Source organism: Danio rerio, chromosome 7 (genome assembly GCF_049306965.1).
Source record: "Danio rerio strain Tuebingen ecotype United States chromosome 7, GRCz12tu, whole genome shotgun sequence".
Taxonomy (NCBI): Eukaryota; Metazoa; Chordata; class Actinopteri; order Cypriniformes; family Danionidae; genus Danio; species Danio rerio.
Genome location: NC_133182.1, coordinates 21,297,967 through 21,321,600, shown reverse-complemented (window position 1 = coordinate 21,321,600; position 23,634 = coordinate 21,297,967). Strand labels below are relative to the sequence as shown.

The 23,634-nt window shown below is 35.5% G+C and overlaps 2 protein-coding genes across 2 annotated transcripts in view; both read right to left on the bottom strand.

Moving 5' to 3' along the window:
• dnah2 (dynein, axonemal, heavy chain 2) overlaps window positions 1–20,519 on the bottom strand; it is a 306,887-nt gene extending 286,368 nt beyond the window's left edge. The window contains exons 1-5 of the mRNA XM_009303124.5: window positions 20,362–20,519; window positions 14,814–14,995; window positions 12,682–12,752; window positions 9,696–9,866; window positions 9,110–9,338 (exon numbers count right to left, since the gene is read on the bottom strand). Coding sequence (XP_009301399.2) covers window positions 9,110–9,338; window positions 9,696–9,866; window positions 12,682–12,752; window positions 14,814–14,961 — 619 coding nt within the window. The 5' untranslated portion in view covers window positions 14,962–14,995; window positions 20,362–20,519. The remainder of the gene's footprint in view (window positions 1–9,109; window positions 9,339–9,695; window positions 9,867–12,681; window positions 12,753–14,813; window positions 14,996–20,361) is intronic.
• The window catches only part of efnb3b (ephrin-B3b), an 888,832-nt gene that overhangs the window by 506,301 nt on the left and 358,897 nt on the right, over window positions 1–23,634 (bottom strand). The gene's annotated exons all lie outside the window — the stretch shown is intronic.

The window sequence follows — 23,634 nt, the reverse complement described above, 5'->3', positions numbered from 1 at the left end:
TGGCACTGTGAAACTCACTTTATACAACTTCAGTTGCTTACATGCACATTGAAGTGTTAAAGGGTTAGTTCACCCAAAAATATTCAATTATGTTATTAATCACTGACCCTCATGTCATTACAATCCCTTAAGAACTTTGTTCATCTTCTAAATGCAAATTAAGATACTTTAGATTTAATCCAAGAGCTTATTCACCATAGACAGCAATGGTCCAGAAAAGGAACCAAAAACATTATCAAAACATTTAGTAGTTTGAAGCTTCAAGAACATATTTGTTTTGTGCGCTAAAAAACTGTAAAAACAAATAGGTTCACCAAGGTTATCTCTTCCACATCAGGTCAGTGTGTGCGTTTGCTATAGGCAATGCATTGCCATTAGACTAAAATGAGCAGTGTAACAGACAGGCGTGGCATTGGACATGTAAATATGCACCAGGACCTGATGCGGCAGAAGAGAGGATGAAGACAAAGAACTTTATTTTTGGAACACAAAAGCGTTCTGTTTGTATGATTACAGTTGAAATCTCATGCAATATTTTGTAAATAGTTTTGGTTCATTTTATGGACTTCACATCTCACAACCCTTCTTGCCGATGGAGGATCTGCGAGCTCTTGGATTAAATCTTAAAAATCTTCATTTCAGTTTCGAAGATCTCAGGGGATTGGACCAATATGAGGGTGACTAATGTTACGGACAGCTCGCTCGCGTCCGTACCATAAAAAGGATCAGATACACAAAAAGGTATATAATGAAAAAACATTTATTGAAGGGAATAACAAAGAATAATAAACTGTCTAGGGATTTGAAATAAATAAGAAATCAACTGAAATTGCCTCAACAAAATAAAACATAAAAACATTACACAGCGAAACAAAATGACCTATCTGGGGAATACCGGTCCACCAGAGGAAGTGCCGTTCTTCACAAAAAAATTTTTAAATATATACATCCTCCACCCATAAATTAACTAATTAACTGTGACGTCACACTGCCAGGCCACCGAAAGGTAAGAAAAGGGAAGACAAGATCGTAACTAAAAACAGCATTATCATTTTTGAGTGAACTAATCATTTAATGCATACCACCATTATTTACAGTATCAATGCTGTTTATCAAGCTGCTGTTTGCTTGTTTTTCTATTGTGCATTCCTCTGCATTTTTACTACAAGGAGAAGCTCTACAGACTATACTCACATGACTACTTAGTTTCAAATTATATGTCGTACTTCATTTTTGTGGACTTCTTGAGCTGAAACAAATAAATAGGATGCACGATAAATAATCTAAAAACTGAGTGAGAGTTTCGATTTGGCTTCATGCTTTATTTTTATCTATCAAAAATATAATAGTTGGTGGCATTTTGGATCAGTGGTTAGCATTGTCACCTCGCAGCAAGAAGGTCGCTGATTTAAGTCCTTCCTTGGTCATTTGGCATTTCTGTGTTTACATGTTCTCCCCATTTTACCATGGGTTTCCTCCGGGTGCTCTGGTCCCCCTACTGTCCAAAGAGTTGTGCTATAGGTGATTTAGATTAACTAAATTGGCCATAGTGTGTGTGTGTGTGTGTGTGTGTGTGTGTGTGTGTGTGTGTGTGTGTGTGTGTGTATGTGTGAATGTGAGAGTGTATGGGTGTTTCCCAGTAATGCAGTAAGTGCATCCACTTTGTAAAACATATGCTGAAAGAGTTGGCGGTTCATTCCACTGTGGCGACCTCGATAAATCAGAAACTAAGCTGAAGGTAAATAAAGGAATGAATAAAAATAAGAGTCTATAATGTCACAATCATTTGTGTGGCAAAAGCTTTTTTTTAAGTTCACAATGTTTTGTCCCTGTAGATTATTTTATACTATTACACTACAATAATATATAATGTAAACCCACCTGCCACTTTATTAGGTACATCTAACTAGTATCGAGTTGGACTCTCTTTTGCTTTCAGAACTGCCTTAATCCTTCATGGCACAGATTCAACAAGGTACTGGAAATATTCCTTGAATATTTTGTTCCATATTGACATGATAGCATCACAGTGGCTGCAGATTTGACGGCTGCACATCCATGATGCGAATCTCCCATTTCACCACATCCCAAAGGTGCTCTATTGGATTAAAATCTAGTGACTGTGGAGTACAGTGAACTCATTGTCATGTTCAAAAAAACAGTCTGAGATGATTTGCGCTTTATGACATGGTGCGCTATCCTGCAGGAAGTAGCCATTAAAAAATTGATACACTGTGGTTATAAAGAGATGGACACAGTCAGCAACAATACTTTGGTAGGTTGACCATTACACCACCACTAGCAGCCTAAATTGTTGATACAAGACAGGATGGATCCATGCTTTCATGTTTTTGATGCCAAATTCTGACCCCACCATCCAAATGTCGCAACAGAAATCGAGACTCATCAGGCCAAGCGACATTTTTCCAATCTTCTATAGTCCAATTTTTGTGTCCCTGTGTGAAAGGTAGCCTCAGTTTCCTGTTCTTAGCTGACAGGAGTGGCACCCGGTGTGGTCTGCTGCTGCTGTAGCCCCCCACCTCATAGTTTGATGTGTTGTGTGTTTAAAGATGCTTTTCTGCATACCTGGGTTGTAACGAGTTACTGTTGCCTTTCTATTGGCTCGAATCAGTCTAGCCATTCTCCTCTGACCTCTGGCATCAACAAGGCATTTGCACTCACAGAACTGCCGCTCACTGGATATCTTCTTTTTTCGGACCATTCTCTGTAAAGCCTAGAGATGGTTGTGCGTGAAAATCCCAGTAGATTTGCAGTTTCTGAAATACTCAGACCAGCCACGTTCAATATCAATTAAATCACTTTTCCCTTGATTCTGATGCTCGATTTGAACCACTGCAGATCGGCTTGCCATGTCTACATGCCTAAATGCATTGAGTTGCTGCCATGTGATTGGCATTAACGAGCAGTTGGATAGGTGTACATAAATAAAGGAGCCAGTGAGTGTACATTCATAATATATTAATGCTTGATAAAGAACTGGGGTCCGTTCTTCGTACCTGGCTTAAATGATCTAAGATGATTTGGCAGATCCTGGATCTTTTAATCTTGATAACTGATCTCTCGCTAATTTGGTTCTTCAAACAAGTTCGCGAATCAGATTAGAATGTCTAGATGAACTGATCTGAGATCGCTGCGTGTGTTGTGAAGGACAGATCTATCGATCCTCGAAATCATGATCAGCAGTGCAACGATTGGCTGACGGCACAGCAGCGTAATGACATCATCTGATTAATATTCAATTATCCATGTGAGCAAAATTACATCAAATTAGCAGTAAACGGCTTGTTAAATATGATACGCAATAATCTTCCACATTTGTTGTGAGCTGCAGGCTTTACACTTTCATGTGTCAAGTGTATTCATCATGTATTTCAATGCATATCAGTGTATTTAGTTCTACATTTAGAAAAGATTTTCTTTATTATAGTAGCCGTTTTTTTAATCGCTGTATGGAATAACTGGATGTTTTCAAAAGCATTTTGATATTGGTAAAGGCGTCTGCAACTTTTGTTAAGCATAATCACTGGCATATTAACTGTCAAAACATGTTTATGACTGCATTAATGTATTTTTTTTTTTAAAGTCACACATTGTGCATTTCTATTATACATAAATTGTACTAAAGCGATCTAAAAAGTTCATATGTTTTCTCTTTGCACCAGCAGGTGGCAGTCTTTGTACTTTCATTTCGAGAGTGCAGATTGCATAAGTTTTATTAATATGTATAACTTTATTTATTTTATTAATAACTATAACTTTATATATATATATATATATATATATATATATATATATATATATATATATATATATATATATATATATATATATATTTAAAATAGTTACTATTTTCCCAAGTGTATATAACTACTACTGTAAGAAAATATCAGAATTCGGTACATACTTTCTCTATTATCTTTGCTTGAACTGAGCCGATCTAATCCTGTTTATATAAACTGAACCTGCTCCCGATCAGGTTTAAGCTAGCAGAACTGTTGCTATGACAACAACTCTCGGATCAGCTTTGAAGAACGAAACGATCCTGGATCATGTCAAATCGTCAATATCCAAATCTAGCTAACTGAGTAATCCACGTACGAAGAACGGACCCCTGTACTCAAAATAACAATAACAGTTTTTTTTTTTGTTTTTTTTTTAAACAGATTTAATTTTTTTTTTACAGTTTAATAGAATCTACTCTAATAATTCACACAAAGCATCATGATTGGAATTGGAAAAAGGTAGATACAACAACAATAACGAGATTCTCATTCTGATATCACTCCGCATTTCTTACTGCTGGAGACAGCAAATCCAACCCATTTTACAGTGCTTTGCATGTTGGTAAAACGAATCAACAATAAAAGTGAAACACAATAAATGTTTACTGCTGTGTTTTAAGGTCCATGTGCCACGTGTGAGCTGTCACAAGCATTTTTTTTTATGACTGCTGTTCGTTTTCTTTGTGGCTTTCTATAGCATCCGCTGCACTTTCCATGCTGGACATCAAAACGGTGCTTGTTGCAACCACTTTAACGGGCGTTTAAAAAGTGAAAGGCAGATAAAAAAAGATAATAGAGGTCTGTCACACAAAATTGTTGGAAGGAGAAAAAGCCTGATGGAGGGAGACAGAAGAAAGGGAGAAACGCAAAAAGTGCAAAGCCTATTGAGAGATGAAAAGATTAAAAGGAACAAGGCCAGTGTGTACAAGTTAGACAAGATGCTCCAATCTGTGACAGCAGTTATGAGACATAGAAAATAAAAAGAGTGTAGGAACACAATGACAGCATTCGATTGGCCTTTACAGAGAGAACAAAGGCAAGCAAACGGAATACACCAGAGGGAAAATAATGAGACATCAGAAAAAAAGTGAATGAGTCAGCTGGCTGAGAAATGAAAAATCTGTGTGTGTCTAATCCTATATAGTGTATGGCATTTTTTCATAGTGTAGGAGTGCATATACAGTGTCTATATTTATTCAGAACAAATTCCAGCCCAAATTCTTAAGTTTTGGTAAATGAGAGAGATTTTCACTATCACAGAGTGAGAATGAACTGAGCTTGAGCTGTTATTTTTGGAAAGCCATGGCTAACATCAATATACCTGTGGCTCTTATTCACTTTAATTTCAAAGCTGAATTCTTTCTGAAATGCACAACTTAACCAGCTGAATACATCATTCAAGAGTGCTTTGTGAAGACATTGTTATTTTTTAGCTCAATTATAACAGATCCAAGGTAACTTTGTGGTATGGTGAATCATCTTTCTATACATCTCCATCAGCTTTGGAATATATTTCTTGGCCTCCGGGCCTAACGCTTTGAACAAGGTCGACAGAATAATGTGCTAAAAGAAGAGAACCAAAAGGCGAATTGTGAAAATTGCCGAACGGCTTTCTGATTACCCGGGAGCACTGCGGCAGTGTAAGAAGAGCCTGTGATTGGTCGCTGTGTTATTTCTGTTTAGTCAGAGTCGTGCTGCTCTGGGTGATGTGGGTGTGCTGATTGGACTGATGAGCATAATAATTGAACCATCACGGTGCTCCACTGTGCCAGGTGATTACCTCTGAATGGCTGACGATGGAGGAAGCACAGTCATAGTGCAAAAAAAGGTACAAAAGCACTGATTCTGAATCAGCTATGCCAGTTAAACCGATGGAGAGCAAATCAAAATAGAAAATGGGAATCTGATGTCAGGTCAGTAGTGCTTGGGCTAGAATGTGAAAGAAACATATATGAAGCCGACCGCTGGCTGCAATATGGATGAGAGGAGGGATCAATAACCTAAATGTGAATTGAAATAAAAAGCGGTAGTTAAAGAAAAGTCAATGTACTTTGCTGAGCATGTACGTAGGTAATGAAGAAGCCGGGCTTCCCGCAGGGCTTACAACAGGTTTGTTTTCAAAGAAAGTTCAGTGCAAAATGGGTTTCAAAATGATTTCTGAAAGAGTGATATGTTTATCAAAGACTGTATGTACTATAGGCAGCTCTTTACTGTCCATACATGAAAAAAAAATATTCAAACGATTACTTGGGTATGTTATACAGCATAAGAAAATACCAGAGGCTGTAGATTTCAGACTCTTGTTATTAATGATACTGGAGGCTATTTAATGAATTATATCCAGCAACTTATTACTTGTACTCACAATTGTGCAAACTTAACCTTCAGAAGACTGAACATAATTTAAGGCCAAGATAAAATAATGTTTTTATTTTTGCTTAGGAGTTGCTGCAATCACATTTGGATAAAGAAATACTTGTTGCATCCCAAATTACACTTATACACAATGCTCTTATACTCAACCATATTAGTGTCATAGTGCCAAATGTAACATTAACGTTCTGACACTGAATAGAGATTCAAGCCTTTTCCAGGAAACATTTAACAGCGTCTAAATTAGTGAAAGAAATGATTATACCTGTCATGAGTACAACCAAATTCACCATTGGGTGGCAGCATAATCACTTACGTAGGAGAATTTAACTTGAACAATCCAAAATAAATAATGTAATCTAACCTTAGCAACCGATAAGTCCTCCCATTCTGCTATGCGAGCAAAGCTGTGACCTTTGAGTGCATGAAGTGTTCAACATTCCACACTTTTTTTTGTCGGTTGAATAAGTGCATCATCTGAGTATTTCAATTGCACTTATTCTTTAAACATTTTTTTCAGTGTAAATGCACTAATAGGGTATATGCCGAGCTAGTGTTTTTCCCATACTGATAAACTTCTGGTGACCTGTTATTGTGAATTTTTTTCCATTTTATGCGGTTCCTTTTACAGCATCGATGTTGTAATGTCATTAAAATACATTCAGTTAAATAAACCTTGGCATTTATTTAGTTGCACAAGCGTAAAACAAGACAAAAAGCCGTTTACTTGCATGCGCCCGTCAGAATCGGCAGGCTAGCGCAGAAGCTCCATTGAATATACTGGGGTAAAATAATTGCTCATATTATAAAGAAATGGCGGGGGAAATGTAATTTAAAGCAGTGCTTCTTGTACAATCTGACACCCACTTTAAATCGGATATCACTCAGTTAGTGGAGATCGTTGATTTATAAAGAAAACAGACCTTAAACGCACCGGTTTTTGCATTGGCATTCAATTCGCCGATGCACTTAACCCAGATTACTGGCAAGTTAAAAGTCCCATTAGCATGCTTCGGCATACACCCCATTACACTATTTATACTATAAAATAGCATAGAATAGTGCATAAGTATAGGATTTGGCATGTTCACCTATTGTTCCTAACATCAGAATGCCATCCACAGAGCTGAGAGTAATGATTAGATGAATATGTATGAAAAAACAAAAGGAAAGCGGTGAGATAACAGGAGTTAAGTCAGCATCCTATCATAACAATGTGGATACGTTTGCATAAGCTTAATGAATGGCATCACATTAACACAAGCTGTGATTTAAATAAAGGTTCAGTTCATTCATGACAATTAGCATTTTTATTATATTGTTATTATTATTGGCAACATTAATTATGCATATTTATATTTGTTTAAAAAAAATTTTTTAGATTTGTCCACCTGTCAGGTTTTGTATCACTCTATTTTTTGACCACACTTAATGTTCATTTATTTGTTTGCTGGAAACAAGAGCTGAATTTAGAAATAGATTTGAAACAAATCTGTGTGCTGATCAAACGAAATTAAATATCTAGGCTAATGGATGTCTTCAGTGGAGTGAGTTTCCACTGCTTCCTTACTCCATGAAAATAAAAGAGTAAAGAGTAAAAGTAAATTAAAGAGAAAGTAAAGAGACCAAATGGAGGAGGCTCATTTTTTATCCTCATGCAGATGGTCTGTTTAACTGTTTTCTCGCTAGTGAAGTGTTCAGTTTTTCCATTCAGTTTTTTCACTTACAAAGAACGCCATGTAAATAGCAAACCTGCTATGGCTCTTAAAGGGAATGGGAGATGAGACTCTGTATGGTTTAATGCACGTTATGCTTAAAAAACACACAAATAACTCATTAAGAAAATAAGCACAACCCTATTAGACATTGTGCCGTGGGACAAACTAAATTTTTCTATCTTTAAAATAGCACAGTGTATTGGGACATGCCTTTAATACTTTTGCACCATGCGCTTTAGACTTTGAACCCATAGAGTGTAAGAGAGGCTCTCAGTAAAGTTCATAAACCTCATATCCTTTAAACTTTAAAGTCCTTGCCATATATTGTATTAGTCTACTGTCTTTCTAAAACAAAGTTGGGTATGGTCTCATTTTTTATGGTTAGCCACAAACTGTTAATAATACTGTTAATAAAATAATGCATGAAAACTCTTACACATTTCACATTTCGTTAATTCATTTTGGCCATTTCATTGTAATTACTTAAAAGTGATTTAAAAATTCTAAAATCGTGAGCCTCCTCTACTCTTCAAAAAAAGATTTTTCCATAAAACTAGCTAAATAATCCACCAGTGGGTGAGCAAAATAGTCTTGTTCTTACATTGAATTAAGGTTATTTTCCTTGTTTTAGGGAAAAACTCACTTAATAATTCTGACTTATTATTTCTGAAAACAAGACAATATTTTTGCTTGTCTAAAAACTGCTTTTCGATTTAAGAATTTCTAGATATCAGGACTAGAAACAAGACAAAATCTCAAAGTAAGAAAAGCATTGTTTTTTTTAAGAGTATGGCACCCTTTTCACTTGTTCATTATGTATTTCTTTCAAATCATTCATTTCATGTTGTGTGCAACCCGTAAACTGATGACAAATAACCAGAAAAGTGAAAGTGAGTGATGTGACAGAATTTTTCTTCTGCATCTAAGTGTACAGACACACATTGCAAGCAGTGAGCAGTGAGTACACACACACAAAAACACACACCGTGGGCAAACACCCGGAGCAGTGGGCAGCCATTTGCTGTGGCACCCAGGGAGCAATTGGGGCTTACAGTAGGTGCTTTGCTCAAGGGCACCTCAGCCATGGGTATTGAAGGTGAAAGAGAGCACTGTACAATTACCCCCACCTCCCACCATTAACAACTCTTGCCAGTACAGGCAATTAAACCTGCAATCATTAAGTTCCAAGATGGCGCTGTGGCTATTTGTCATTACCTGTAAGTTTGGTAAGGAAGCGGTGCAGTTCTGCAGAGTAGTTGTTCTTGGAGGTCTCTGGCCAGGTGGTGCTGAGGGTGACCTGAGGAGTGTGAACACCATTCATCATCCTGAGGAGACCCTCTATGGCCCCTCCCCTCACAGAACCAAACTGCACTGAACTCCTAAAACTCTCCTCTGTGATCATACTGTCCGGTGCCCGTATGAAGTATGACATCTGCTCCACCACCTAGGGGAAGTGAGAGAGCAAAAGGGAGAAAAAATGATGGAGGATGGATAAGTGGGAAAGCAAAAATGTTGGTGATTCATATTTGAGTGCTAATGGATCACCAGAGGTCATCACACACTGTGTAACAATGAGATCTTTGGCATCCTGGCAAGTCACAAAATACATTAGAACTGAACACAAAGCACAAAGAATGAATCTATTGGGAAAGCTCAGTATGTTCTTCATTAAATTGAAGCTCAAAATAACCTTAGAAAAAACAAGCACGCTCAGCCCGAGTTTTTTTTTAATGAGATTGTGACACAAAAGCCTCTGATTGGGTCATTAAATGCCATCTCTAGAAATAGTGCTGTGGCATACCTGAGCTGGCATGGCGTAGTCCACGTATAGGCCAGTGAAAGGGTCATGGTAAACTACGAGGAGCCTGACAGAAGAGTCTGAGATGAATTTATCCAAGGCTTGCTCATTTTCCTCAGTCCATGACTCCTTTGATATACCACTCAATGCTAGACGCTGTTTAAATGCTTCTCTCTGGCAAAAAAGAAAAGATTCGAGAATTATAACCATCCTTCATTTTTTTTTTGTTGATGAAAATACATAAACAAAATAAATTCATTCAAGCATTCAGGGTCAGTATATTTTTAGCCTCATGCTTACCAAAGTTGTATTTATTCATTTAAAGAAGGATTTTTTTATAAACAAAATTCAAAAGTATTCATGCTGTGTCAAACCTCACCTAAACTCCTAAAAAATATTAAATGGTTTTTGTAACTGTGTTGATTTATTATATACTCTGGCTGTCATGAGTTTAATGTGGTTGAGCTCAGCCACTCTGACTGGCAGAGCTGCGATATATATGAAAAGTGATTAGCTATTTTTTTACCGGGTGGTCCATTGTGTATTTTAAGGCTTGGTTGTGTTTATAAGATGCAAAGCAATATGTGCTCATGCTTCACTTGTATAAAATGACGTTATTATTTCATATATTTAACTTTGATTATATACAGCTCCTCAGCTAACATAAAAACAACAACTGTCATATTTCCTAGGCCTGCCCTCAAGAGGCTCTGATTGGTTAGCTAACATAATGTGCTGTGATTCGCGGTTTGGCTCCACGTCACGTCATGCCCCTACAAGCATGTGCTTTTGCGCTGTGTAAATACTGAGTCAGAGCAGATGTTAGCAGAGTTAGCTGCCTGAATCGTACAGAAAAACGTAGAGGACACAGCTGAACCTCACGCCTGAGGTCAAATAAAATAAAATCTGTGTCTTTCACATATATTCGGAATAAGCATGTGTAAGTAATATGAAACGTTCTCATACCTTTTGCAAGTTTGTTATTTGAGATGCAGAAAGCATGGAAAACAGCCATGCAATGCTGCTGAAGACTGTGGGTGTTTACAGGGGTTTGACAGATAAATATGAAGTTGTAGCTAAATTGTTAGCATTGTTTACATCTTTTTTTACGTCCTTGCTTCAACATACTGTTAACGCTAGAAACTTTGCATGTAGTTGATCAATTTTAACAAATAAAAATAAACACAGGTTGTGGCTCACACTCCACAGCTTATTCGGTTGACAGAGTTTTAACCGAATCTAGCACTGAGCTGGGAGTGAATCTGGAAGTTCTCCTTTGTCAGCTATTTGCTAGCTATATATATATATATATATATATATATATATATATATATATATATATATATATATATATATATATATATATATATATATATATATATATATTTACATATTTTACATATTTACATATATATTTTTTATTTATTTATTTATTTATTTATCTGAAACATAATTAAAATTAAACTGTGAGCACTTCTCTCTTTGTGTCATGTCCATTGGAAGCCCAAAAACAGAAACAGAATGAGCTGCTATAACATTACAGTGCCTCTGGCCTGTAGTCCTCGTGATCTCACTAGCCTGGATGTATTTTTTGTAGACCCCAAACTTTGTTCGCTATAGCCTCTGCTAAGCTAACTCTGTAAAAGCCAATACCTGCCTTTGCATTGAACTTTAAGCGTATTACATCAAGAGGTGTTGTTTATGTTCACACAGCTACATTACACATCAACTAACGTTTAAAATATGATATCGTAGTGGACCACCCCTTTAAAGGGGAGGGGCTATTTCTCAACCTGTCTTTATTTATTTCAGTGGAAATTATGTCAAACATTTAACAAAACAACAACTTTCAAAACACTTCACAGGACCTTTAAAGCATTAATTTCATGAAATTATTTCTTACTGACCCCTAACCTTGTCAGTACAACAGAAAATACTAATACTAATACTAAATATTCGTACGAGCAATTGTAAACCACATTAGTCGTATTTCATATGCACATATGTAGCAACAACTTTTTATATGAGGGTATAAGCTGATTTCAATTAGACCACAGACTGGCCAAACTGGATGAAACATGATATGCCGTAACATCCAATTATATGGATTGACAGTATTTTGCATGTCAAATGGTATGAAAACCTCCATCATCCTCTCCGATTTTGCATGACAAGACACCACGTTAATAATTAAGCTTATCTCTGTGTTGAAAGCATCCCATAACTACCATAAACATATTGATATTTGTCTAAAGGGCTAATGTCATGGAGTGTGCATTACTATAACAAATGTCATTACAAGCAGCTCACCAGCTGCTTTTCTACAGGGTCTCCCAGCAGGGGCGGACACACTGAGCCACTGCATGTAAATGCCATTGCCTTTTCCAGCCAGAGGGCTGTAATTAATTCTATTAACCTCATTGATGAAAGGACAGAGATGCTGTAAGTTCGCTAGGCTGGTTCTGCCCACTCGCCCCTCACTTTCTCAGTCATTTCTTCCTCCCGTGTTATTTGCATCAGCCATCATTTGTGACCAGGGGTTATCTATCTCATTTAAGCCAAAGACCTCGTCATGCGTATGCATGAGCCTGTAACGGAAATTACAGTTCAACAATATGCTTCTCTTCTTTCTCAATTTTGAAGACCCTTGGATGGAAAATAACAATGTTTCTCGTACTAGCTCTGCATGCTCTTGTGGATTTTTGATGATTGATGATGAGGCCTAATACATGAAAAGGGCCTAAACAAGACCTTTAAGCCCACAGAGTATGTGGAGAGCGGATGAAATATTCACTCACATCATTAGAAGAACTCAATAACGCCGATATGAAAGCACTGATTAGTAAGCCAGGACCGCAGGCGTGAGACTCAAGCGAGGGAAAAATTATAAATTGCAGATTATAATCAGATAAGAATCCCAATCATTGTGAGGTGATTTATCAGTGTCTGTGCCTAAAGGCTTGTAATTTAGCATGTATGAGTGAATTACCAGCCGTTTCTTGTAGGAATCTACTTCGTCCACTGCAACAGTCACCTCTGAGACAGACTTCTCTCTTTCAGCTAAAAAAACACATACAGACAAACACATAATGGAACAATTGTCTTATTCTACATTAGGAAAAAAAATTAACTACACATCAAGTCTAACTGACCTTTAAAGCTTTGTTTGAAAGAAATAGTACTTTTTTTTCGATATTAAATTATTTTTGCCAAAAAACACAAAAGTTATTAATAATAAAAAAAATTTAAAAAAAATAATAATCTACCAAAAAGTGGAACAATGCCAAAAGTGTGATAATAAATAAATAAAATAAATAAATATATAAATACAAAATATAAATATATATATAAACACAAAAAATATATATAATGGCCACAAATGCAGAGGTTCTAATATGAGAACTAATCCATTTGCAGTTCTTTTACTACTGAATTGTACTTTGCACTAGTTGTAACCATTGCATACCAATTGACATACCATGCCCAATAGTATGAAAAACTCCATCACCCTCACAGATTTTGTATAACAAGAAAAATCACATTTTCCATGTTGACAGCATCCCATGACTAGATATTGAAATTTGTCTAAAGAGCTATTGTCACTGCATATTGAACTAATCCATTTGCAGTTTTTTCACTACTGAATCACACCTTACATTCGTTATTGGCTTTATTTAAACATAAAAGGGAACAAAATGTCTCTGTGTGTCTATAAGTGGGTTTGAGTCAGAGATAGTTTACCAAAAAATGAAAAAATACAGTCAGTTTGCTCATCCTCTGGCCATCTAAAGATATAGGTGACTTTTTTTTTCTTCAGTGTGATATTAAAAGAGATTTATTTTTGCTAAAACTGCAGTGCTCGATGATTCATAAGATGCAAGCCAACAGCTACAACGGAAGGGCAAAAAGGCTAAACTAAATTAATACCTGCGAAATGATCAGTCTGTACAAGAAATTGAACATTTTTAGCATCATTATTACCTTTAATTCACAGCTCCGGCAAACAGTCCTGAGTGTGTTCATGACTCACACTTCAGACTGTTGTGAATATGGTCAAGACAGTTGGCAGAGGCTTTGTATTAAAGGTAATAATGTTCAGTTTGTTGCACAGAGCTATTATCTCACTTCAAAGACTTCAGTGTGTTGTTAGGAGGCATGGGAATTAATTCTTTGCCTGTATACTGTATGTTTTTCACTTTAAATGCCATTGACTTTTATTTTATGACTCACCACAGACTGCAGTTTCAGCTGAAAATCATCTTTAATGTTCCAATAAAGAGAAAAGTCCCCTACAATTTCAAATGACATCAAGATGAGTGAATAAAACAGAACATTTACATTTTTGGGTGAACTATTCCTTTTAATGATGACTGTATGCTCATAATCGGGCTTAAAATAACATCACAATATACTGTAAGTAATTTCATAATCCTGATAATGATTTATATCTCGATAAAATTAGCATTACTTAAACTTTAATCAATTAATATTTTATACTGACCACAAGTACAGGACTACTACTTTTTTATTTAAGCTACATACAGAAATGTACTCATTCATATATGATAATAATTCTCACTTTAATTAGAATATCAGGGCAAATGTTACACTAAAACATAAAAATATTTAATAAATATGAATTATCATAAAATACTTTCCAACATAAAAATAAGAAATATCGCTAAATAAAAATCCAATTAAAGTATTACCATAAACAATGTACTTTGTGACACCACAATATAAATAATAGAACATAATATGAAATGATTGACTTTTAATTGTCTTCATACGATATATCCTCATATTGCACAGCCTTAGCTCATAACAGTATTTCTTTTTTTTAAAAAGAGGGAAAACGAGTCTAAGTGCTTTAGATCTTAGCCCTGAGTGGCAGTATAGGAGTTTTCTGTCAGAGTTTTCAATGTTTAATAACTGCATCATTATATACCTTCATGCTGACACTTTAGGCACATTTTTATACGCATACTAAAGTGGAACTCGTGCATTTTTCAGCACAATGTAAATAACTGGCAGATCAGAGAGCTACTTGTACGGTATTTATAAGTGAGAGGCAAACAAACAGCACAAAGGTGCTTGTTTCTGTCTCATACAGTACAATACCTGCAACCTCTGGTGCTTGTGGAGACATGTCATCTGGGGCCGGTGTGGAGGATATACGTTTGCTCTTGGAGTGACCTTTCCTTGAGTCAGACTGCTTGGACATGCTGGAAGATGAACGGGCAGGCTGGGGGGTCTCTGGGTCAGCCATCCTGAGGGACTGAAACCTCTGCGGTCGCACTCACCTTTCAGGAAGAGTAAGGCAAAGATACAGTCATGAGATAACCATATACCGTACTGTATTCTAGCTTCAGTGGTGCTTACTAAAAAAACAAAGCCTCATAAAAGTATTTTATCTAAACCGTAAACAAAAAGAAACTATGTTATATGTAAATGGGTGAGAGATAAAAAGATGGTTTTCAAGAATAAAATATGTAACATAAGTTTATTATTATTGTTATTTTTTATTTTTTTTGTCATTAGAATGAGAACTGTTGGTTTAATTAATACTCATACATTTCATCTAGTGCTGGGCAAGAATTAATCACGATTAATCAAATCAAAAATAAAAGTTTGTTTTAATGCATACATGAAAACAAAACTATACAAATTTGTTGCATATAGATTTAAATTTATATACAGTATAATTTGTATCATATACATACATTATATATATATATATATATATATATATATATATATATATATATATATATATATATATATAAAAAATATATAATATATATATATATATAATATATAAAATATATTCTCAAATATATGCATGTGCGTATTTACACAGTACACACAAATATTATGTCTAAACAAACTTTCGTTTTTGCCCAGCACTATTTTTATTACACTTTTATCATGTCATATTTTACATACATTTATCATGCAAATCATATCATCAGAATTTACAACAGACAGACACTCAAATATTATTCAGCGTAACAACAGTTGATGTACCTAAAAATCATATCAGGCATATTTCAAAATCATTAAACACAGTGTAAGCACAAAATGTCAATTGATTGTCACTTTAAATTATTATACTTTGCTAGCTTATTTGTTTTTTAGTTGAATCAATTTAACTTTTTTAGTCATTAATTAATTGAACTGATTAAAAAAAAATAAGATGCTATGTCATTTTTGATGAATAAAAAATATTTTTTAAATAAGCTAAATCAACAAAAATATAAGTTAAAATAAAATCAAAATCAAATTCTACAGCGTAGGTTTTTACCAATTTTTCAGCTTCATTCATAGGTTTTTTAATCATTTAAAATGTAAATAACATTAATTTTTACAAAAAAACATTTTTTGAAATAATAATTTTTGCATTTAATTTGATGTGGACACCAAAATGACACCAAAGACCTACTATACCTTTCAAACTATTTTAAAACAGTAAACTTTTGTTGAGTTTAAACATTAAAGTAATTAGAAGAATGTAAAATAAGGACAAAGTTGTAAAATATTACAAGTACTTAGTATTTTGCAAAAATTATCATTTAAATTTCCTAATATAATAATAATTCTACAATCCTAATAATATAATAATAATTCACAATAACATACAATGATCTCTGAAGAATCATGACACTAAAGATGTTTGTAGGAAATACGGCTTCTCCGTGACACAACACAAACATATTTAAAAAAAAGAAAACATTTACATGTATTACATATATTACATATATTTGACACTTTTAACATTTTACTTCACAATAAATCCAGCCATGTCAAGCAAAAAATATGCCTTTAAAAAATTACTAAATCTTACAGGCACCAAACAAATGCGCATGCACACAGACATATAAATGTGCACACACACAGACCTGACAGGAAGAAAAGATCAATTACAAAATGCGCTCAACATCCTAATGATGCCTCATCAGTTGTCTATGAGCTCTGTGATTTCCCTAGATGCCATTCTTGGTCAAAGTAAATAAAAGCAACGAAGGACCAAGACAAACAAATGCAAGCATTTTAAACATCAGAGACACAGGAGAACCTTTTAGCACAGACATGCTACTGGTCTCCAACCACCCTAATATTGCGTTCTTTCATGGTCTCTTCCTAGACCGATGATATGGATAAATCTGCCTCAGTCAGGAAGCGAGAGCAAAAAATATCTCGCTCATAAACTATTTATCTTTTCCAAGCTGATGTCTCTCCCTCCATTTCCACATTTAGTTGTCAACACCAGCAGGCCCTCCTTCTTTATTGAGGCTTTGATTCAGTTCCCAACTTGTCAGTTTTGTTGAGTGCTATATGTAATAAAGGAGACAGCTTTGGAGGCAATACAAAAGGATGAAAAGAGAAAGGTAAGAGAGGGAGTCTGCGGGTAATGGAAAACATTTTCAAAAACTGCAGATCCCATCAGATCAGATGAAATTTGGAAGCAAGCAGGTGAGTTTGATCAACTGAAGTCAGTCTGCATCAGATGAGGTGACAAAGCCAAGATTGCGGGAGACAACAGGCTGATTATAAAAGACTGGAGAAATTTAAGCTCTCAATTGGATACGATTATAAGGTTTAAAAGATCAAAATGTAAATAAAGACCGAAGACAGGTCTGTGAAATCACTATCACCAGCGCCTAGAATTAACACTCACAAAGAGCCAAATTCTATTTCAAAATCAATGCTGGCGTGTATATAAGAGTGCTGCGTGCCAGTTGGCCGGTAACTTCTTTATTAATTCGAACAATGCCTGAGAATGTGATATGAGGTTCAGTGGGATAATCGAATCCCAAACACGGTGCAGTAATTAGAAAAAAGTATGTAATCTGATGTGCAGCGAAGTTTACACCTGTGTCAGAATGGCTTGGTTTGGAAAAAATCCACTCCACACAAACTCGACCTCTGCAAGTCCATAATATGAGATTTTTAAGATAGATTTGAAAATAAAAAGGTTGGCATTAGTAGCACAATTTTATCTATGGCAAGATTTGATATTGTAATAGTTGCTGTATGTGGCAACTACAGCTAACATAACCTAGCTAAACTGTTTAATTAATCTAAAACGACTAGCAGGGTGCTAGCATTTACGGTGCATAACTTTATATTTTTCAGCACTTTAGCAAAAAGAACACTCGTGTCCCATACACTGCACGACCCTGATTGTCTCTGTTGTCAGAGATCTGGCAGAATAAGCAGGTAGGAGGCAGCACTGTCAGTTAACCTTTTTATTCTAAGTTCACAACATGAACAGCCCTTCTTAACAAGACCATACCACCGGGGTGCTTCTTTTACACACCAACCTCATTGATGGTGATGTCTAATGTTTGATAAATAAATTGAATACTGGGCTTAAATCACAGAAGCCAACTCAAACATAAACACCCAATTATAACAAAACAACCCTTGTATTTAACTATTACAACACATAAACTCTAAACCGTTTCCCATGATGCACTTGGCTATAGTGCTGTAGGTCAGGTCATTACACCATTTAATCCACTGTGTTCTGGTCCTCCAGATTATTATTATTATTTTTGTATCCCATACAAAAATATGTAATATGCTAAATAATATTTAACATACATAATATTGCCATTAAAAGCCTCTTTTACACTGCCTGAAAAAAGTCTTGTTGCCTATCCAAGTTTTAGGAACAACAAATAATAACTTCACTACTAGTTGATCATTTAGTATCAGAAGTGGCTTATAAGAAAGACAAAGGCCTCGAAAGTCTGCTTATTTTACCAAAATAAAATATGATCATGCCTTGATTTTTAATTATTTTATTAGGACAGTAAAGTCTGATTTCGCTTAGATAAAAAGTCATGTCACGTAAAAAAAAAAAAAATGTACAGTATAGAATATAAAGTCATGGTGCTGAGGAAAAAGAATTACTATTGTGTGACTCCCATGAGATTGGAGGACTGCATCCATACATCTCAGCAACGACTAAAATAAGCTATTAATAAACAATCTGGAATGGAAAAAGTGTTCCTCTCAGGACTCCCGGAGTTCATCAAGATTATTTGCCTTCATCTTCAATGCCTCCTTCTTCATCTTATCCCTTACATGCTCAATAATTTTTATATCTGGTGACTGGGCTGACCAATCTTGGAGCACCTTCAACTTCTTTGCTTTCAAGAACTTCGATGTGGAGGCTGAAGTATGAGAAGGAGCGCAATACTGCTTTAGAATTTGCCCTTTCCTGTGGTTTGTGATGTAATGGCAGCACAAATGTCTTGATACCTCAGGCTGTTGATGTTGCCATCCACTCTGCATATCTCTCGTCTGCCCCATACTGAATGTAACCCCAAGCCATGATTTTTCCTTCACCAAACGCGACTGATTTCTATAAGAATCTTGGGTCCATGCGGGATCCAGTAGGTCTTCTGCAGTATTTGTGATGATTAGGATGCATTTCAACAGATGATTCATCAAAAAAAATCTACCTTCTGCCACTTTTCCAAATGATCAACTAGAAGCCAAGTTATTATTCGGTGCTCTTACGGTGGAATCAAAAACAAGATTTTTGTCAGGTAGTGTAGATTATTTTCAGGGTTATTCACAGTCTGCTGAAAGTAATTGGTTATTTCTAATAGTTATTATTTTAATTGTTGATAGTTAAAGTATGTATGCTAGATATCAATATCAATATATACATACATATATATATATATATATATATATATATATATATATATATATATATATATACATATATATACATATACATATATATATATATATATATATATATATATATATATATATGTATATATTGATATTGATATCTAGCATACATTTTTATATATATACACACACACACACATACATAATATATATATATATATATATATATATATATATATATATATATATATATATATATATATATATATATATATATACATACATATATATATATATATATACACATATATATATATATACATATATACATATACACATATATATATATATATATATATATATATATATAAATATATATAAACACATACATATATATATATATATACATATATATACATACATACATATATACATATATATATATATATATATATATATATATATATATATATATATATATACACACATGTATATGTGTGTGTTTTGTTATATATTTCCTAATTGTTTATATTTTACCAAATGTTATTCTACTACCACAAATGCATTTTGTGGAGGATAAACTGAAAAAAAAACAGTTGGTATGTTGTCAACAAAATAAAAAAGTTTTCCTGCAGTTTTTATCCACAATAAAACACCTTGTCATTTTTAGACAACACACTATCAATGTTTCACCTCAGAAGAGTAAATAAATCAATATTTGGTGAATGGATTTTCAATCATTCATAGATAGACACAAACACACACTTTAGGTCCTGACAGTGTTTACGTTAAACAGACTAATTTCGGGTGACAAGATTAAAAGAGGCTAACGTTAGAGCTCTACAACATTTTAAATGTTGACATATGCACCCATATAATGTATCGTTATTTGCAAAACTCAAATGTAAGTTAACAGTCGTTTGTTTTTAGATTCTGAAATAAACTAACGTTAGCGTCGAACTTCGACAGTCTCTGTCAATGAGTCTTAAAATAAACGAAAAAATACCACTCTTACCCCTAAAACACTGCCTCTGAGAGCCTCTTCCGCAATGTGAAGATAAATACAGCACTATATAAATAGTTTAAAATGCTTTAAGACAAAGTTTTTAGGCTGCTTCAGGCAGTAAACGCATTCAGACGGCGGGCGCATGGAGACTGTGGACGCGTCTCTATGGAAACGACGCACAACTCCAGCTTCCTCTTCACGGAAATGACGAAGGCGTCCCATGTTACTGACGATGGCTTAAATGCCCACATAAAACAAGCCGAGTGTAAACAAACAGCTATTACTGTAATGCTTGTTTTCGGGAATACAATATATCTGTGTTGCTCGCTGGGTCAGAAAATGACAGGAGAGAGATGTGCATTTTGATTGACAGAGATCATGACCGTGTTTCACCTTCAGCAGATGTACTAACTAAAAACCCACTGGAATGGCAGCGTGTTTTTATATTATGTTAGTTCATAATACTGAAATGGCAAACATGGCCTTGTCTCCACAGAGAGAAATGATTACCTTCTTTCTCGAGCGCCAATGATTGCCTTACTGAATTGAAAATAGCTCAAGGATGCATTAAACCACTGAAACATAGAATATGGGTGAGAAAAGACATCCTGGACGTGGTAGCCGGTGTTTAGTTAGCACAAGATAAAAGCTGAAGGTCTGTTTAATAAATTGTAGCAGAACGTTTGAACTCCCTTCCACAAGGAACTGGAAAACATCCGGTGGCATCATCAATGGTTGAATGCACTGACACAGACATGTACAAATATACCGCACCACAGCCCTGGTGGATTTGTCAAAGTTCAAGCACTGACCTGCACTTCTTTTAAAACCCAAAATATTTGTTTGTCATTTTTATCACTTTTCAAACCTCTCTAAGAATGGCTCTAAGTGCAAATGGACAAGCTGTATGATTTGTACAAGCCATTGGACCCTGGGGGATCTGTGAACCTTCATTCACTCTTTTATTCGAAAGTACTGCAACTCAGATGCACAAATCCCCCGGTGCCTTTTTCATTTCTTTCTGCTGCATCAAAACGGAGAGGAGCAAGATGCTGGCAAAAGGCAGCAATGGGAGCTGAAGTTCCTCAGGTCTATAATCTTTTATTTAAAATAGGAGATTAAACTTTAAACCCACTAAATCTGTTGGATAAAGAGGGTGCACTTTCAGTCTCTGATAATGTCACTCACACTCAGCCCACCAGCACCCATAATGCACTTAACTTTTTGATTTTAGATACAGAGACACACACATGCTGTACTATAGACATACAATACACTCCCTGCATTTTGCTTTTTCACCCTTACACTAGTGAGATATGTGTCTTGACAGCCCTTCTGAGAATCTGAGTTTAAGTCAAGAAGTCAAATGAAATTTCCCTACCGGAAATAAAAACACTTCCTATAATGCTACAGCTAACATCTTTCTGCAGTGTATTAAATTATGAGCTAATGTACCTTTTGCACATACAAAAATATGAAAAAGAGGAGGAAAAAAAAGCAGCAAGGACAAAAAAAGTCCTAAAATAGAAATTGATTTTTTTAAATGTGAATTTAAATTCAATTATCCTCAACTGGTTACTGTTTTGGATAATGAAGAATGTGTGTGTGTGTGTGTGTGTTTACTCACCAGCCATATTGTTAGGCATACACTACTAGTAACATTTTGCCTGTTCAATAAGGTACAGTGCGTCTGGAAAGTATTTATAGTGCTTCACTCTTTCCACATTTTTTATGTTACAGACTTATTCCAAAATGGATTAAATTCATTTATTTCCGTAAAATTCGACACACAATACCCCATAATGACAATGTGAAAAATTATTTTTTGAAATTGTTGCAAATTTATTACAAATAAAAATCCTGAAAAATCACACGTACATCAGTATTCACGGCAAAGCTGAATTGGAGCTCACCTGTGGTCAATTCAGTTGATTGGACATGATTTGAATAGGCATACACCTGTCTATATAAGGTCCCAGGGTTGACAGTGGATGTCAAAGCGCAAACCAAGCATAAAGACAAAGGAATTGTCTGTAGACCTCTGAGACAGGATTGTCTTGAGGCACAAGGCTGGGGAAGGTTACAGAACCATTTCTGCTGCTCTGAAAGTTGTAATGAGCACAGTGGACTCAATCACTCATAAGTGGAAGATGTTTGGAACCACCAGGACTCTTCTTAGAGGTGACCGGCCATCTAAGCTGAGTGATCAGGGGAGAAGGGTCTTGGTCAGGGAGATGATCAATAACCCGATAGTCACTCTGTCTGAGCTCCAGCGTTCTTCTGTGGAGAGAGTAGAACCTTACAGAAGGACATCCATCTGTGCAGCAATCCACCAATCAGGCCTGAATGGTAGAGTGGCCACATGGAAGCCTCTACCCTCCTGGAATTTACCAAAAGTCATCTGAAGGACTCTCAGACCATAAGAAACAAAATTCTCAGGTTTAAAGAGACTAAAATTGAACTCTTTGGAGTGAATTTCAGGCGTTACGTTTGAAGAAAACCAGGCACCACTCATCACCAGGCTAATACCATCCCTACAGTGAAGCATGGTGGTGGGGAGCATCATGCTGTGGGGATGTTTTTCAGCAGCAGGAACTGGAAGACTAGTCAGGATAGAGGGAAAGATGAATGCATCTATGTACAGAGACATCCTGAATGAATGCTTCAGAGTGCTCTTGACCTCAAACTGGGGTGACGGTTCATCTTCCAGCATGACCCAAACCACACCGCCAAAATATCAATGGAGTGGCTTCACAACAACTTCGTGAATGTCTTTGAGTGGCCCAGCCAGAGCCCAGACCTAAATCCTATTGAACATCTCTGGAGAGATCTAAAAATGGCTGTACATCGTTGCTTCACATCCAACCTGATAAAGCTTGAGAGGTACTGCAAAGAGGAATGGGCAAGAATTCCCAAAGACAGGTGTGTCAAACTTGTGGCATCAGATTCAAAAAGACTTGAGGCTGTAATTGCTGCCATAGGTGCATCAACTAAGTATTGAGTAAAGGCTGTGAATACTGATGTGCATGTGATTTTTCTGTTTTTTTTTTTATTTTTAATGAATTTGCAACGATTTAAAAAATTTTTTTTTTCACATATTCATTATGGGGTATCGTGTGTAGAAGTTTGAGGAAATAAATGAATTTAATCCATTTTGAAATAAGGCTGTAACTGGAAAAAAGTGGAAAAAGTGAAGCGTTATAAATACTTTCCGGATGCCCTGCATTGAAGACCTCTGTGGAGATTGTGGTCCATATTGACATCATATCATCTTGTTTTTGT